Source organism: Sphaeramia orbicularis, chromosome 21, assembly GCF_902148855.1.
Source record: "Sphaeramia orbicularis chromosome 21, fSphaOr1.1, whole genome shotgun sequence".
Taxonomy (NCBI): domain Eukaryota; kingdom Metazoa; phylum Chordata; class Actinopteri; order Kurtiformes; family Apogonidae; genus Sphaeramia; species Sphaeramia orbicularis.
The window spans coordinates 40,564,424-40,580,913 of record NC_043977.1 but is presented as its reverse complement, the minus strand read 5'-3'; the positions used below and the strand labels follow the sequence as shown (position 1 = coordinate 40,580,913).

The 16,490-nt window shown below is 38.5% G+C and overlaps 1 protein-coding gene across 3 annotated transcripts in view; it reads right to left on the bottom strand.

The window, feature by feature from the left end:
• Nucleotides 1-1,514: 1,514 nt before the first annotated feature.
• Nucleotides 1,515-16,490, bottom strand: part of zmym2 (zinc finger, MYM-type 2) — a 43,923-nt gene continuing 28,947 nt past the window's right edge. For 2 of the 3 annotated variants that reach the window (XM_030124632.1, XM_030124633.1), the window contains exons 14-25: nucleotides 15,669-15,697; nucleotides 15,327-15,468; nucleotides 14,297-14,418; nucleotides 13,946-14,096; nucleotides 13,390-13,536; nucleotides 11,189-11,334; nucleotides 10,918-11,110; nucleotides 10,670-10,821; nucleotides 9,133-9,247; nucleotides 7,641-7,883; nucleotides 6,874-7,015; nucleotides 1,515-6,048 (exon numbers count right to left, since the gene is read on the bottom strand). In XM_030124632.1, coding sequence (XP_029980492.1) covers nucleotides 5,826-6,048; nucleotides 6,874-7,015; nucleotides 7,641-7,883; nucleotides 9,133-9,247; nucleotides 10,670-10,821; nucleotides 10,918-11,110; nucleotides 11,189-11,334; nucleotides 13,390-13,536; nucleotides 13,946-14,096; nucleotides 14,297-14,418; nucleotides 15,327-15,468; nucleotides 15,669-15,697 — 1,805 coding nt within the window. In that variant the 3' untranslated portion in view covers nucleotides 1,515-5,825. The remainder of the gene's footprint in view (nucleotides 6,049-6,873; nucleotides 7,016-7,640; nucleotides 7,884-9,132; nucleotides 9,248-10,669; nucleotides 10,822-10,917; nucleotides 11,111-11,188; nucleotides 11,335-13,389; nucleotides 13,537-13,945; nucleotides 14,097-14,296; nucleotides 14,419-15,326; nucleotides 15,469-15,668; nucleotides 15,698-16,490) is intronic. The other variant, XR_003934315.1, reaches the window with a different exon arrangement.

Here is a 16,490-nt window from a genome sequence, read left to right as displayed (position 1 = left end):
AGTGAATCCAAATTATGATATGTAAGACAATGATGGGGACATTTTACAGCACAATGAATACGAATAATACATAATATTTGAGATTAAATGTAAACTTTTGAATGCACTTTTACTTTTGCTGATGGAAAATTATGTGAATACTTCTTTCTCTACTGAGTTTGTGCAGATGACTGTGATCACTTCACACCGGAGTCTGACACAGGCCACATTAAAATAAAATAAGAGCAGTGAATCATAATTGTGCAGTCAAGAGTGACATTGTGAGCATCGCAAAGGGCCTTAGTTATGGATTCACACCTGACAGTCATCAGACCTAATAGCAGTGTTTTTCAACCTTGGGGTCAGGACCCCACGTGGGGTCACCTAGAATTGAAATGGGGTCGCTTCAAACGTCTAGTAATTGATAAAAAAACAAAACAAACAAAAAAAAAAAACAGAAAAAAAACTTACTAATAAACAATACAGTATATGGTGAGTTGAGAGAGACAATCCCAATACATAAAGAACAAACTGTGAAGCTGAAGCACTGTGTTACTGTTTATCTTTCAAATGTTCATTGTGGTCAGTTTCAGATGCTACAGCTCTTTCATAATTCATAGTTTGAGTTCTTGTTTGTTCAGTATTAATTGTCAGCCTTGTAAATCCAAGCTGGACTGACTGTACATATCCTGACCAAGGAAAATCAAATTCTCTTTGTGCAGTAATCTCCACCTGGCTTTTCTGTCTCCGTCCATAATAATATACATTATTTAGACTGTCGTCTAAAATTAACGTTTATTTGCAACATAGTATAGTAAGCTATTACACAATCAAAAACAAATTAATTTTAGCAAAAAAACAAAAAGTCTCCATTTTGAATGTCTGGGGCTGCCAGGAAATTGTGATGTTAAAATGTGGTCATGAGCCAAAAAAAGTTGGGAACCACTGCCTTATGGGCTGCAACTTCTGTATAATTATCAAGTTATTTTCAATTTTCAAGTGATGTTAAAAAAAAAAAAGATTTTTCTTTTCTCAAATTGAGGTAAAGGAACCAGTTACAAGAAAATTTATTTTATCAGTCAAACATTTGGTAACTGAAAGAATGGCTGATCTTTTGCGTCCATATATGAAGTTGCGTATATTTCATGGAGGTAAAAGGAAATTTGTTTGCAACTTGTCTTTCCAGAAATATCATGATTCCTCTGGATAAACAAAAGACCACTTGACACTTCTTGATCGTTCATCACTATCCCTTAGACCACAGGTGTCAAACTCCGGTCCTCGAGGGCCGGTATCCTGCATGTTTTAGATATTTCCCTCTTCCTTCCACACCTGGTTCAATTAATGATCAGCTCATTATCATGCTCTGCAGAAGCCTGATAACGATGTAATGGCTTCCAGGTGTGATGGAAGAGGGAAACATCTAAAGCATGCAGGATACCGGCCCTCGAGGATCTGAGTTAGACACCCCTGCCTTAGACCTACTCAATAAACCCCAGGGCCTCAGCCTAAAACAGAGTCATAAAGGAGTCGGGTTACAAAATGAAATCATTTATTTAATATGACCGTATCAGCAGAACAGCCCACACACATAGCATCAGACTCAAGTCACAGTCACTCACTTTCAGTATATACAGATAGGCACATTCACTTTAGGCGTTAAAGCCAGCCACAGCGTCGACTGAAGCCGCTGCCTCAGAGTCCAGCAGGAAAGTCAGACAGGATCCGGTTTGGGTTCACCAGGGAAACTTTAACCTGTTCCACTTCTGTGGATCTTCACTTTTCTAAGGTTAGTGAAATTAGAGGGACACCTGCTCCATGGGTCATACTAACCCTAAAGTGTCACATGGGACTGAGTTTAGCATCTACTTCAGTCAGGAGAAGAAAACAACACAAACGGATGTTTATCTATGACAGGTTTGAGATCACAACTGGATACAGGATCAAATCATCTGGATTTCTTATGTTTTGAGCAATGCCAGATTCATCTAGGGTGATCAACTGTCCCACATCATGAAGGGGGTACATGACAACAAAGAAAACTCATTTTGAAATGTTGTTGAAGTTTCATTTAATACTTATTTTGTTGGCTTTCAAGACATTAAATCAACAAAATAAGTGCAATGAATGAGTTATTCATTTTATTTTCAGTAGCAGCAGGAGGAAGTGGAAATTCCAGATAACGTGAATTACATCAGGACTAAATGAAATCAGGATTGGTAACATGACCATATTTTGATGGGATTCGATCACCCGAGATTTATCCGATATCCAAATTCTGCATACATTTAAGTCAAGAGGATCAGGGGAAAAGTGGGGAGAGGTCCTCAAACACCTTCCACATCGTTTTAACAGGGTAACAATTTTCTGGACTTTATTAAAATAAAAAGAAAAGAAATTCAACAAAATAAATGCAATATTGATGTAAAAAAAAAAAAAAAGGGTAGATAACATTAATGACAAACACAGGTGAGGATTTAACAGCTGATGGTGTAAACTTAGGAACAAAATATTTGACGACTGAACAGATTTACAAGAGAAGCTCAAACACTCGAGAAAAATAAAAGAGCACTTGTTTGTAAGTACTCAGCTTTCTGACTAAATCAATAATTATAGACTAACTCAAAAACACTGGAAAAAGCACAGACCGAAGCAGAAAAGTTGAAAAGTGTCAAATGTCCTTCATGTTGAGTTCCTGTATTGGACAAGAAAGAGGCGAAGGCGCAGGACTGCAGCAGGTTGTCAATAAAGAAGGAAATGGCACCCATAAAAATCCCAAATCAACATAAAGCGGATACAGTCAAACTAATAAAAGAGAAATAAATAATCAGTCTTTTTAAAAGGCGGAGGCGGGTGTTTCCTCGACTCTGAACCACACAGGGTCCCTCTGTCGTCTCCAACAATCGCCTCGTTTCGGATATTTACACTTCAAAGCAACCCAATCTGGGCTTAGTATCCACAATAATGCTACATCGCGTGAATGAAGGTTCCCCTCATGTCGTAGAAAATAACGCAGCGTTGTCGGTGGCTCGTCTTTTCCCATTGTGCCAGTGTGACGAGTCTGTTTGAGACAGAGTTGCGTCCTCTGCTTTTGACTGTCCCGGCTCCGTTCTGAGCTCGAGTCCTCTGTGATGCTGTGGTTTTGGCCTGAGAGCAGTGCTGACAAGATGGGAAGAAATAAAAGCAGCCGGTTTAAGGTTAAAGTGGGTCAAACAGAGGAGGAGGAGGAGGCTGCTCATTAGACACTGGTGAAGTCCGCCATCTTGAAGAGAGTCTTTAATAGAGAGGTTTTAATAGTCGCTTATTTTATACCTAAAGATGCCGTTTTACTTTAATGTTGCCTATTTAGTCAAAAATAAATCATATAGTTCATTCTGGCCATGTTTTCCAGGGTTTACAAATATGAACTTCATATTACATTGATGCTAGTTAATCTTTCCATTACTGACAAATCTGATACAAGTGTTGGTCCAAAACAGCCACCTACGGGCTTTCAACAGGAACTACAAGCAGGAAAAACTGAATTTATATGACCTAGCAGAAAACATGTCACTGTTGTGTTTTCACACCAGACCTTAAGTATTAGAACAGTCCCATGGTTGTCCTTAGGTTCTGTTTTTCAGCACATTACCTTTAAAATAATGGATAATGCATTACAGCGCAACGCCCTCACTTTAATTTCAATAGGTTTACATCAACATAGAAAGACTAATGCGTTTCCAGCCAAAGTCACTTAGAGCTGATGAAGAGTACTAAGGTGACTGTGAAAGGGAAAGATGAGAATCAAAAAGAAATCTGTAGGTGAGTTTCAAAAGATGATGACCTTTTGTTGAGTATTATCCTTTTGGAAATTCTTGCATTTTGTGGTTAGCTTCAAAATTTCCAAATGGACAATCGAAGTCAAGAAGATGAAATGTTAAATCTCAAAAAAGAAATTGTACAGAAATTTTCCTTTAAATTTGATAATTATGATGGTAGAGTGACTATCTGTAGAATTACTGTTGAGCCTCTACAGGTTCACAGGCCACAGTCCCATACATTTCTTTCTATGCTGATGTAAAAAAAACCTAACATATGAGTCTGATTTAATGTGCAGGGCCTAAGAACATCATGTGACTATGCAAATACAGTTGGTCTAAGCCACGTCTCAGGTCCTGTTCACATCTGGCTTTAACTGAGTCGAGTGGCTGCATGCGATCACGTCATTTCCCCGTTCTATATGCACATTAACACATACATGTACGGTGGCCCTGAAGGGCAAACTACAACAAACCACAAAGCACGCAAGAAAAAAAAAAAAAACACAAGAAAATCATGCAAAGAAAAAGGTCCTACCAGAAAAGGGATTATTTTGATGCAGAGCATACTTATGCCTTGCATGATTTGCTTTATCTTGTGTGATTTTCTATTTCGAGTGTTTTTTTCCTTTTTCGTGTGATTTTCTTTTTCTTGTGTGTTTTTTCTTGTGTTTTTTACTTGTGTGATTTTCTCTTTCCTGTGTGTGATTTTTTTCTTATGTGCTTTGCAATTTGTCATCGTGCTTTGCCCTTCAGGGCCACCGTATACATCACTTCAGTTCTCAAACGCCTTCAATGCTGTCATTTTAACAGTAGGAGGCAGTGATGCACATCCAGTGCCTCTTCTGCCAGATAATGAAAGAAATCAGATTGGTGCAGACAAATGATCCAAGACGTTTCACACACTAGTAATATGGCTGTCTGGACGTCATGCTGCTTCTGCCTGGTGTCACTTTAATACGACGCAGCTGGTGTGTAGTCTGCACTTTGTTTATGCAGAGGATGTCAGCTGGGAATCTGTGTAACTCACGAGAGATTCTTGGAGGTGTACTTGGTACCATACATGGTAATCATCTACTTAATAAACCTTAATGTCTGCGCAACTGGGAAAAAAGGCAAAGGGTTGCACTGAGGTGTCAGTTTCACAGAATCTGACAACCAAGATGAAACAATATACAAAAAATACACCGAGTCTTGGCTTAGTGCCATTTAAACGCACAAAATGGACATCAACCTCCATGTCCACATACAACTACTGAGATTTGGCACGAGTCTACTGCAGGACCAAGTAGTATGATATATTCCCCTGTCAATATTCTCCACTTAGACACATTCATGCTGCTAAAAAATGTGATCATATGCAACCCAGACCACCTGCATCCACCCTGATCGGATCACCCAAAGTGGTTTATTACCAGGTGTGAACAGGACCAATGTGGTGCTCACGTTTGTGTCGACAAAAGAAAAAAAAAATCTTTTTCTCCCAAACCTTGACAGTAAAGAGCACAGAAAGAGAAAATACCTCTGTGACATCCTCTTCACCTGTGTGTGTTCTGTACCATCACTGAAGCTCCACTCGAGGCTTCAGATAATGTCTGTTCAAGCATTATTCAGATTTTCTTTAAGTCCTCATATTTTTAACCTGATATTTGAACACTACAAACAATATAGACGCTGTAAGAACTGTTCATAATGCAGGAAAGCACGCCCTAACATCAAACTGTCAATATGCTGCTTCTGATTCACTTTTCCCTCAACTCGTCTGCCTTTTCTGATTTAAGACAGGTTCTCGTTGCTGTTCCTTCATACTCCTTCCGCCTTGTGAGGATTTATCTAAGTACATGATGTGGCTGCTCTCCTTCTCCGCCGTCACGGTCCTCAGGTTTGTGTAGTGGACTTCCCTCACCAGGAGGATGCAGCGTTTAAGTGAAGAGAGGCAGGAAGTTCAGACAACTGTTAAGGGGAAGAGTGTATACACTAGTAGCCATCATCCTCCTCCTCTTCCATTTTTGACTGTTCAGGTTCTACCTACTGAGGTCTAGGCGTTCGCTACTCTCCTTCCACTTGTTCCCCTTTGTCCTCTTCCTCCTCGTCTTCCTCCAGGTGTTTGGTGTCTGTGTGTATGTCCCTGACCAGGAGGACTCTGATGAGGAGGCTCTCCAGGATTTGCTTCTCCAGCGGCGCTGAGCTGAACCACAGTGGGCTGTCGGGGCTGCAAGTCGGATCCGGCTGAATGTAGAAGACGTCCAGACGCTCCTGCAACGACGCTGGGCTACAAGGAGGAGAGATGGGATGAAGGTTGACAAAGACAGGAGGAGAGACAAAAAAGGAAGAGTGAAAAGGCAGTGATGGGGAAGAAAAGGACAAAATAAGGGGGAAGAGGGAGAAGATGGTAAAGTTAGAGAGCAGTATTCAGGATTTTTTCTTAATGCAGAGATGCAGCTGGAGTCCTCATCTTTGAATCATCAACACTGTAGTTCAGGATGTGAACAGCAACAAGTTCTAATCACGGGACTCAACAGGGCAGGAAAAATAAGAAATGAACAGCAACTGGAAATATCTACCTCTACACTGCAAATGAAACAAGATGTTCCAATAGTCATTTAACAAAAGAAAGTTTTGATACCCGTTTTATTTTAAATCACCATTTTACAACCTCTATGTAAATATATTTTTTGATTTGGAGTGATTAGTGGCATTCAGACACAAGGACATGTTGCAGACTGTTACACTTTATTGACAATAGGTTGAAGCAGTTGTTTCATTTTCATTTAAGTTGAAAAAATTTGTCATCAATCATTTAATATTAAATTGTTGGAGTTTTTTTAAGCAACATTATACTTTCAGTTGCTCTGCTCTAAAAGATCTTTCAACAAACAGTTGACCACTAAAGTTCTGTAGTAAATGTGAAACAAAAACATTAAATAACAATTACTTACTTACAATTACTGGACTTCATTCATCAGGTCAATATGATAACTACTGCTTTTATGTGAACCTGAGAAGAATGCTACCTCCTCTTGTGACAATGACACATTAGACAAAGTGAGTGTCACAAATAAAGAGTAATTTGGACAGTACATTTAATCAAACCCACCACTTTGATCTGTAGAGCTCATACAAGTGGCACTCGTGCTTCTTGACTGGGCAGCGTACAGTTGAACCTCCTGAGCTGTCTTCTTCATAGTCCTGATTGCCGTCCTCCAACTTTCTCTTCCTTTTCCTGGACTCTGTTTTCACTGATGCACATCAAAGTGGAAATATAGCAACGTGAGGTAAACTGAAGACTCAAGAGTCATGCTCATATGTTAACAGCTCATCTGTGGCATTTGTTTCCAGGGGTTTACTCCTTCTTTAAACACATATTCCAATTGCTGCCATCAGGCAGACGATAAAGGACAATCAAATCACGAACAGACTCAAAAACAGTTTTTATCCAACAGCAGTAACCACCCTCAATGCCATAAAAAGCAATGTTTAACAACACATATATACAGTGATGGAGATCATGCAATGATTGAATGAATGGCTGTGTAGGTTTGTTTGTTTTTATATTTGTTTATTTACTATTGTGATGTTTGTGTCTGTTGTTTTTATTATGCACTGACTGGTTGACACTTTTTTAATTTCGTTGTACATTTTTCATGTTACAATGACAATAAAGACTATTCTATTCTATTCACAACTGTAGGTTTTAATGTTTGTACTGCTCACATCCACATTTGGGGTAATAATCTAAAAGGCTACAACCTTTGCACCTTTTAATCTGTCACATAATAAAAAAAAAACTTTTATGCAAATACAACACTGACTCACATGAGCAAACTGATAAAATATACTACTCTGAACAGGAGGATGCCTCACCGTGATGATCCTGAGAGATGGAAGGCACGCGGATGCAGACTGTGGTCTCCTTGGTGACGGGATGGACAGTGTCCGGGCCATAGACGTTGCCGAAAGAGAGGCGGAGGTGCTGCTCCACGGTGCGTAGACCAAAGTATTTGGTATTCAGGTAGACCAACGAGCGCAGCAGAGCGGCAGGACTCTGCTCCCCGAGCTGCTGGCTGCTCCACAGACTCTGCTCCTCCACACGACCCCACAAAGAGCCTGAGGAGACCAACAAAAGCATTAATGTGTGTTCTGGGAAACACAGCAGCACTACCATTGAAAACCTGAAAAGGCTGAGAGGACACTCATTTATGTCTTGAACTAGGGCCCCATTTGTTTATTTTAAGGCTACATGTACCTCAGTTTATCTATTTCACTTTAAAAATTACTCCTAAAAACCCCTTATGTGACTTCCAGTCACCACAATGAGTACTGTTCGAATTGACTGTATGTGAATGTGTTGCAATCGAAGTTATAATAGTTTTTCACTAGTTTTAATTTTGACATTTTTATCAGTTTAGTTGTAATTAGTGTTTACACCACGCTCAGCATTAGTTTATATTAGTATAAACATTGGTTTTAGTATTTTTTGTCTTATGGTTTATTTGTCAGGGGTGAAATTCAACGAGAAAAAAAAATCCTCACACTTTAAAGATCTGCATCTGTTGTCAAGCTAAGCAGGGTCATCATTCTTGTACAAGCTGTTCAAATGGACTGTGAGCTTTGCTCCTTAGGAAATGTTCCACATATTTCATCATCTTTGTCTATAAAAGGCACTTTTTACTTTAAATCTAAGACAGTCTTAGTCAAACTGATCCCTAATGGTCCTGTCTCTTGACTCTTGCTACCATGGTGCCAGTCTCAACACCACAAATGTGTGACATGGTGTCATCTGTTGGTGTAAAACATGCAGTTAAAACACTTCACAACCTAAAATACTAGGCTTATGTAAGAAAGAAGATGGCAAACTTTTAATTTTTTTCTGTAATTCTACTTTATTTTAATTAGTTTTTACTGGAGGACATTTGCTTTGATTTCATTTTTTTAAGACAGTTTTACTCAAGGAAAATTATTTTTGCACCTATGTGTTGTCATTTCATTAGTTTTTGCTGTCACAGACTTTCTTTCATCATGTTTCTACTACTGTTGACATACACTCAAAATATATGTAGATGTAAAATATCATTAGCATATCTTTAAAGCTACTCTGGTTACTGTGAAAACAGGAAAGCAAAGGCCAGCTGTTCATTAGTGCTGTTGGCAGTGTCCTCATATTTCATTATAGTGCAATCACAATGTGTCAGGATGTGAACAGCAGAAGAGTTATAATCATTGGACACTGCCGACCATACAGAACAACACCAGGTTGCTTTTTTTTTTGTTTTTTTACATTTTCATTTGTGGAAAATTACTGAAGTGCATCTAATAAAATGTAAAATAACTGGTTAATACCTCAGCGTGTACTCACCATCAGGAAGCACACTGGGCTGCCAGTCCTTCAGGACTTTATTCAGCTCCTCTCCAAACTGCTGATAGCAGGGGTCACTGAAGAGGTCATCCTTTCTGCCTTTGGCATGGAGATACTTAAAAAAAAAAAAAAAAAAAAAACATACACAAATTAACACTTAAAAACAACAAACAAAATAGAGGCAGTGTTTGGTAACAAAAGGTCCAAACTTAGTGTCCTCATATTCAAATGATCAGCACTGTTTCTCAGGATGTGAACAGCAAAAGATTATAATCACTGGACACTAATCCGCAAACCTAAATTATCTAAATTAGAAATTGTTTGCTAAAAGAGAGCAACAAAACACAAGATATAAAATCAGAATTCTGCAACAATAGGCTAAACATGTGTAGCTGCAAAATGCACAAGGCCTCGAGCAGCATAAAGCCTCCAGACACTGTTGGATGTCTCAGGAAAATGTGTCAGATGAAGGATGACATAAACCTAAATATTTTAAACCTAAAATCCTGTGTAAAACAAATGAATCCTTACACATTTCTGTCAGAAAACTCTCACTCCAGAGGACTCTGGCGACTCCTGTGCTCCACTCTGTAGCCATGCTGCTCAACTACTGCTCAACTACTGCTCACATGTGGGAGCATGTGGGACTGCGCTTCACTAATATCTGTCCTACTGGAAACACACCCCACAACTTCAGTTCCTACCTTCATGTGGTCAGAGGGAATTTTAACCAGAGAGAAAAGAAAAGTGACAGTGTGTGATTTTGGTAGAAAAAAGATTCTATAGTAATTTAGTGCAGTCTAAGAAACATGCATCTTAGACTTATCACTCCCTCAACTCCTGAAAAATAAAATTTCAGTTATTTTAAATTATTTGAAACAAATGGGAAGAAATCAACACTTCCCAGTTAATCAGAGCTGAACAGAAATTTAGTTTAGAAAAGAGAAAAGTTTAATAAATAAATGGACAAATGTTTGGGGATAAAAACAGAAATAATTTGAACAGTTATAATCACAGTATGATCTCCTTAATTCTTGTTTATTCAGAATTTTCCAAGTGAGAAATTATAATTATATATATATATTTTTTTTCAACATTTATACTTGCAGAAGCTTTGGTGGAAAAACTATGTGTTGGATCAAATCTGTGTCCATAGTGAATGCTATTTTATAATTACAGCTTCAGGAACCAAAATCAGGGGTGAAAAACTAAATTCCAGAGTTACAATATACATCTTCCTTCTGCCACTCCCTCCTCTCCATCCAAGTCAAAAGACAAAACCTACATATGAATACAGATGACCAGATGCTGTTTGATGAGCTTTTCTACACTGATGTGGGAAAAATAAAACCGCTTTTCCAAGCTTGTGTGTTGAACCACAGAGTAGAGTCTGCATAAATCGGATATTAGGAAAATAAAAACACCAATGACAGGCCAAAACTTCCAAATGACACTAAAAAACAATCAACCACTGCAGCATTGAGTTTCTGTTTTTTGTTTTAGATATCAGATGTAGTGCTAGAGGGGAGCTACCAACCTGCTGAATCCCCAGACAGAGGTAGAGGATGCTGTCTGGGGAGTAGCGCTCCCCACTGGGCCTGCAGACCTCCCTGACAAACCGGGACAGGTCCGCATTCAACTCCTCTGAAGACAATGACAACAGGTTACTCTTAGATCTGGAAGCAGGAGCTGAAAAAAAACCCAAAAACAACTGTCATTAGGGAACGCACCCTATTGTGAACTAGATTTTCATTCATTGAGCATGTGCTGCAGTGAGCCACTTACCTAGTTTAGATCCATCCTTTACTTTGGTGTCATCTGACTGGTCAGCGGGGGACAGAGCCCAACGTTTCCAAGCATTGATGCCGTAGCGTGTTTTAAGAGGCAGTGAACGTCCCTCGGAGAGTTTACCTGCTGGATGTGAAGAAGAGGATGAGGCCAGACGTGAACTCTCCTCTACTGCCTGCCGTTTGTTCCCCTGCAACAAACACACCTCCATTAGCACTGCATGTAATAACATGGACTGGACAGACTTCCTTCTTTTGTGTTTGCGTACTTGTTTCCGTGGCTGTGGTCGAGGCTCTGGCTTTGGCTCTGGCTCTGGCTCTGGCTCTGGCTCCTCCTTCTCTTCAGCCAGAACTGGAGGTAGAGAAAAGGCCATGTCCTCATTCAATCCCTCCGGGACCGGAACTTCCTCTGAGGCTAAAACAAGAAACATCATCAAACATCCCTTTCATTTGTTACATGGTGAAACTGTCAAAGCAGGGAAACAAATGAACAAGTTAAGAAAACTCCTGTCACTACTTCAAAAAAGTAGTGTGTCCAAAATAAGAGCAGAGTAGGCTACAAAACCACACTACTTAAAAAAAAAAAGAAAGTTCAGTTTAGAACCGTAGATAGTAATAGCTGCATTTACATGGTCCACAATGTTCCAATAATAATGAGAATAACAGCTGAATTAGAAAGACAATGCCTCATGTAACCAACAGACAGATCCAATCAGAAGGAATTTACAGTCAGGTTAACAGGAGTGGTGTGAAGCTTGGATAATCCGTTCAATATGGAAAAATTACTACCTAATAACCATGTAAAGGCTTAATCCAACTGTTTCTCTTGGAATTAATATTTTCTATCTGCATGTGGGGATAACAGGTGATGAGTCCACAACATTTAGAACCACTTTGCACATCTCAAAATAATCTTTTTCCTTCAGGTATGTAAACACACATTTTAATAGATCACTTAAGTGTCCATATAAACAGTTAAGTTAGAATCTCTAGAATGACTTCAAAATAGGTTAGAAAAAATTGTCCATCTAACTACGGCTATAAATGTTCAGGGGCTAAAACATTCAAGTAAATGACATATAATCACAACAATTAAAACTGACATTTAAAAAGTTATACATTGTGCCCTTTGTTTTGTTTTTGATGGCTTCCCTTGGCCCCTTGGGACGTCAAACCTAAAGCTCCCTGTCCCAATAAGGGTGATGAAAGCAGACCCAGAAATAACCAGAGGGAGGAATTTTAATCTCAATTACCATACTGATCCATTAAAAGCCCCCCGTGCAGTCACACAGTGTTACATAAGAGACACTTCACTAAACAGAATGAATGAAAGCTGCTCAGAGTCAGACTGAAAGACAGTGTTGTAGACAGACTGTCATAAGCCCCCTTCAGACCCCTTTGTATGAATCAGATGACTGAAAAGGCATCCAAGTCACTTTTATGTCAAAGATGGTCTGATTGTGATAACTTGAACTGAACCCAGCCATTAATTGTATGTGATAGTATTGCATATGAAACTAAGAGAAATGTCCATGTAGAAATTATATTCACTGGAACTCAAAGTTAATATATTGTTCTACCACAGCAAACCTACTACCATTACTGAAAGTGATTCTCAATTAGCAGATTTCTCTTTGTGCTCTAAACTCTTTCTCGCCTTAACTCTGATACTGTAAAACATCTTATACTTACAGGAAATAACACCTATTTTTTGTAGAAGATATTCACTGCAACGTCAGTGTGTATCAACAGAGCTACACCTCCACCATGTTGGACTGAAAGCAGTTGTCAAAAAAAAAGTGTTTCACCCCTTTCCTTCCATATTCTAAATTCCATGTTTCTATTTTTTTTTTTCTCCAGTTGCAGCTTTAAGGGTCTTGTTTCAGCTTCTTGTTCTGTTATGATTTAAAGGCACATGAAAGGAAAATTAGCACCATAAACTCCACATTTAAACAAAAGTCTACTGAAAGCAGCATCACCGATTTTGTTGCAACTTCTGCATAAATAAAGAATAAAACCCAATGAAACGTAAATGTTTAGTGCCATTTTCAGTGTTTCATGACAATAAATATCTCTTTTCCTTCCTAACCCTACATATTACTAGTCCAATAGTAATTACTTTCCATCAACTAAAATTTTATAATCATATAACTGTACATATTGGACCTAGTGACACAATATTGAACAAAAGAAAACTGCATTTGTGCAAGTAAAGCATGCAGAGAGAGACAGACACCCATCTTGTCTTGCAGTATGATCACTTGATTACACACTCCTACGCTTAGCAAAACAACAAGATGTGAGAACACACTCAGTTACAATTTAAAATGCAAGGCACATGGTAAAATGACATATTTTAATTTAACTATCAATCCTGTAATGATCAAATATCCATTCTGTACTTTCAACATATGGTTTTAACCCTAGGACAGCAGTTGGTCCTCACTGATATTAGCTCCTCTGTGTTTACCTTGTGGGAAGTCTGCCTCCAGATCCAGGTCAGGCTCATACTTTTCCTCCTCATCTTCAGCTTCCTCCTCATCTTCTGCAGAGCTGCTGCTGCTGCTGCTGGACTTGTCCTGTCCTCTCTCCCTTTTTATTTTCACTGACTTCACATCTGAAACACACAATGCAGGCTCTCACTGTCCGCAGTAACAGATACATTTTTCTTAGTAGTTCACCCAGATTTTGAATGGAAAATATTTCATCTTTAGTACAAATTTTTTAATTTAAAAACAAACGCAGGTTATTATCTCCACATTAATGGCCTGGTGGAAACATTTCAGAAAACAAATGTCTTTTCATGTTGGGTTGTTCTCGAACATGTATCCAGATGTACACAAATTGCAGACTGATCATATTTATAACAGCTACATTAAAACTTCTGAACTGCTGTGAAAACTTTTAAAAGAGAGAATCAATCATCTATTTCTTTTGGGACATTCAGGACCATATTTGCAGGATTTTGTTTTGTACTTCAGTGTTAATTTGTTATACCCAAGATAAATAAATCCCAGTATATCTACCTGGTTTCTGGTCTTCTGTGATCATCTCAGACATGGACAGCAGATCAGACTCCAGGGGGTCTGTGGTCACCTTGTTTTTCAGCTCATTAATGGTCTGGACGATCTGCTCTGCTCCCTGCAGGGTGGTGGGTAAAAACACAGGCACAGGAACCTGCAAGGGATGAGACGTGACATTTCGTCAGTAATTGATTACCAAAATTTAGCGGGATCTAACTTGGTTGACGTAGTTGTTCCATTTTCCTGTTTGTACATGAAAGAGCAGAAGGCCAGTGAAAGTACTTTTTAATACAGGTTCTTGCCCTTGGAAAAGGATCAGCTCTGTGTGTTTATCAACTACAGGTAAAGTCTTACCGGTAAAGGCAGTGACATCGGTGTAGGAGTGACCTGGGAATACATATTCATGGGCATGGGGATGAAGACGGGCACAGGTATAGGAACAGGAATAAACTCCCTCTTCACACCATCATCTGCGTCTGAGGAAACACATATTGGTTATTGTTGCAAACTGCAAGCATTTATAACTGGTTTCTGCAAGTTAAGCATCTGAAAGAGTACAAAAATAGGACCAATGGCCCTTTAGCTCACCGACATGGTCTATCAAAAATCAATAACAAATTGAATTTACAAAGTTGGTGCTATGCTAGAGTCCTGTGGTCTTGATGCAGGAGATCAACCTCCCCATAGAAGTGGGTGGTACATTCACTGAAGGATAACTCAACTAATTAAATGAAAGTCCATATATGACTTCCTATCTGTGCTCAATAGCAACTGTATTAACATCTGTAACTATTTCCATCACAATATGGCCCATTATAGGTAAAGGCAAATTTTTTATATTTCAAAAAATTTGTCAAAAATCAAAATATCTGGGAACTGGCTCAAAACTGATGCACCCCATGAGGATCAGTGGCTAGTTATAATAAAGGAAATCTACTCTATGGAAAGATTGACTTATTACCTACGGCTCACGGAACATATGTTCATATAGTGCTGGAGAAAATGACTGGACTATAAACAAAACAATGCATTATTACTACTGTAAGTCATTTAAATATTTTGTGTTCAATCAGTGACTCCTAGTTTCTGTATTGTATTGTCTGTTGATAAAACAAATAAAAATAAAGAAAAAAAAAATCAAAATATCTCATAACTGTGACCAAACTTTGTAGACATTGTCCCGAGGAAGTTACATATATAATTTGAGATGAATCCAAGCAGTAGTTTTGTCAGAGAAGATGTTTGAAGAAATTGCTAAGACAACACTGGACACAGCGCCTTACCAACAGCTCATGGTGTATCGGCCAGTGAGATAAAAAAGTGCAAAAAACGAAAGAAAGGTTCACATTATTTAGAGGATGTTTGAATTGAATACTGTTCTTACCTGTCTGTAATGGTTTGCTTTGCATGTGTGGCTTGCAGTAGGTAGCCTTGGTTAGAGTCAGTGGTTTACAGAGCACTGCCTTGTTCTTGACGTCTCTCACCAAACCTCCACCAGAATATGCTACAGTACTTTGGTTCACCATCTACAGCATTGCAGTTCAAAGGGATAAAAAGTTGTATAATGGTCTCAGTAAATTCAGTTACAGTATAAAAGACATACTGTGGTCATTCTGTTTGGAACGTATGTAAGAAAATGCATGCCAAAATACAAAAATAAATAACTGAACAGAAGTAATAGTCATTCTAGCTCTGTACGACACCTTACTAATAAAAAATAACGTACCCCAAGTTTAGTGCCTTGTATTTCCAACCCTGTAGAAGGAAAATGAAACAGTTAATACCTCATGAGAAAATTAGAGTTGCACAAAGTAACATAAGCTAGTAGACATACGTGTTCATTCTCTGACCATTGTGCTACTAGTACAATTATTATTTATCTGTCACATTTACTTTGTTTCTGTGAGGATAAGGTAGAAAGAAACATACACCTATATTCATTTTACTTAGTATGTTTGGTGACTTTGTATTTACTTAGAACAGAATGTTAAAGTTCCTTCTGCTGTTTATTCAAGTTATTTGTAAGAATCTACACTGCCACCTACTGGTGACACAACAGAACTTAGATTATTCACCAACTAGTTTAAGGAAAGGCAAATACATCACATTTAGATTCAGCAACTTTTTAAAAGTTTACTCAAAATTCGACTGACACTTTGTGGAAATGCATCTAATGAATGGTTTGATGACAGATTTTGTACTGACAGGGTATGTTCTGGAAGCACACAGTAAACACCCTCCTCAGATCACTTAGTTTTTCTATTATTTTTATTTGGTTTGGTAGGAATACACCAATATATCGATGTAGCAGGATTTGTTTGAATATGATATCCAGGTGCATTGATGAACATAGTACATTGCTGCCACTGGACATAATGTCTAAGTTTAACTGGATATAGAGCAGGGAAGAGATACAGGAGTTGGACAAAATAATGGAAACACCTTCTATGATGCCACAATGTTAGGTGTTTCCATTATTTTGTCCAACCCCTGTATATTCTAAAGCCTGGTGTAATCCATTTGTGATCAGATCATCCATGACACACTG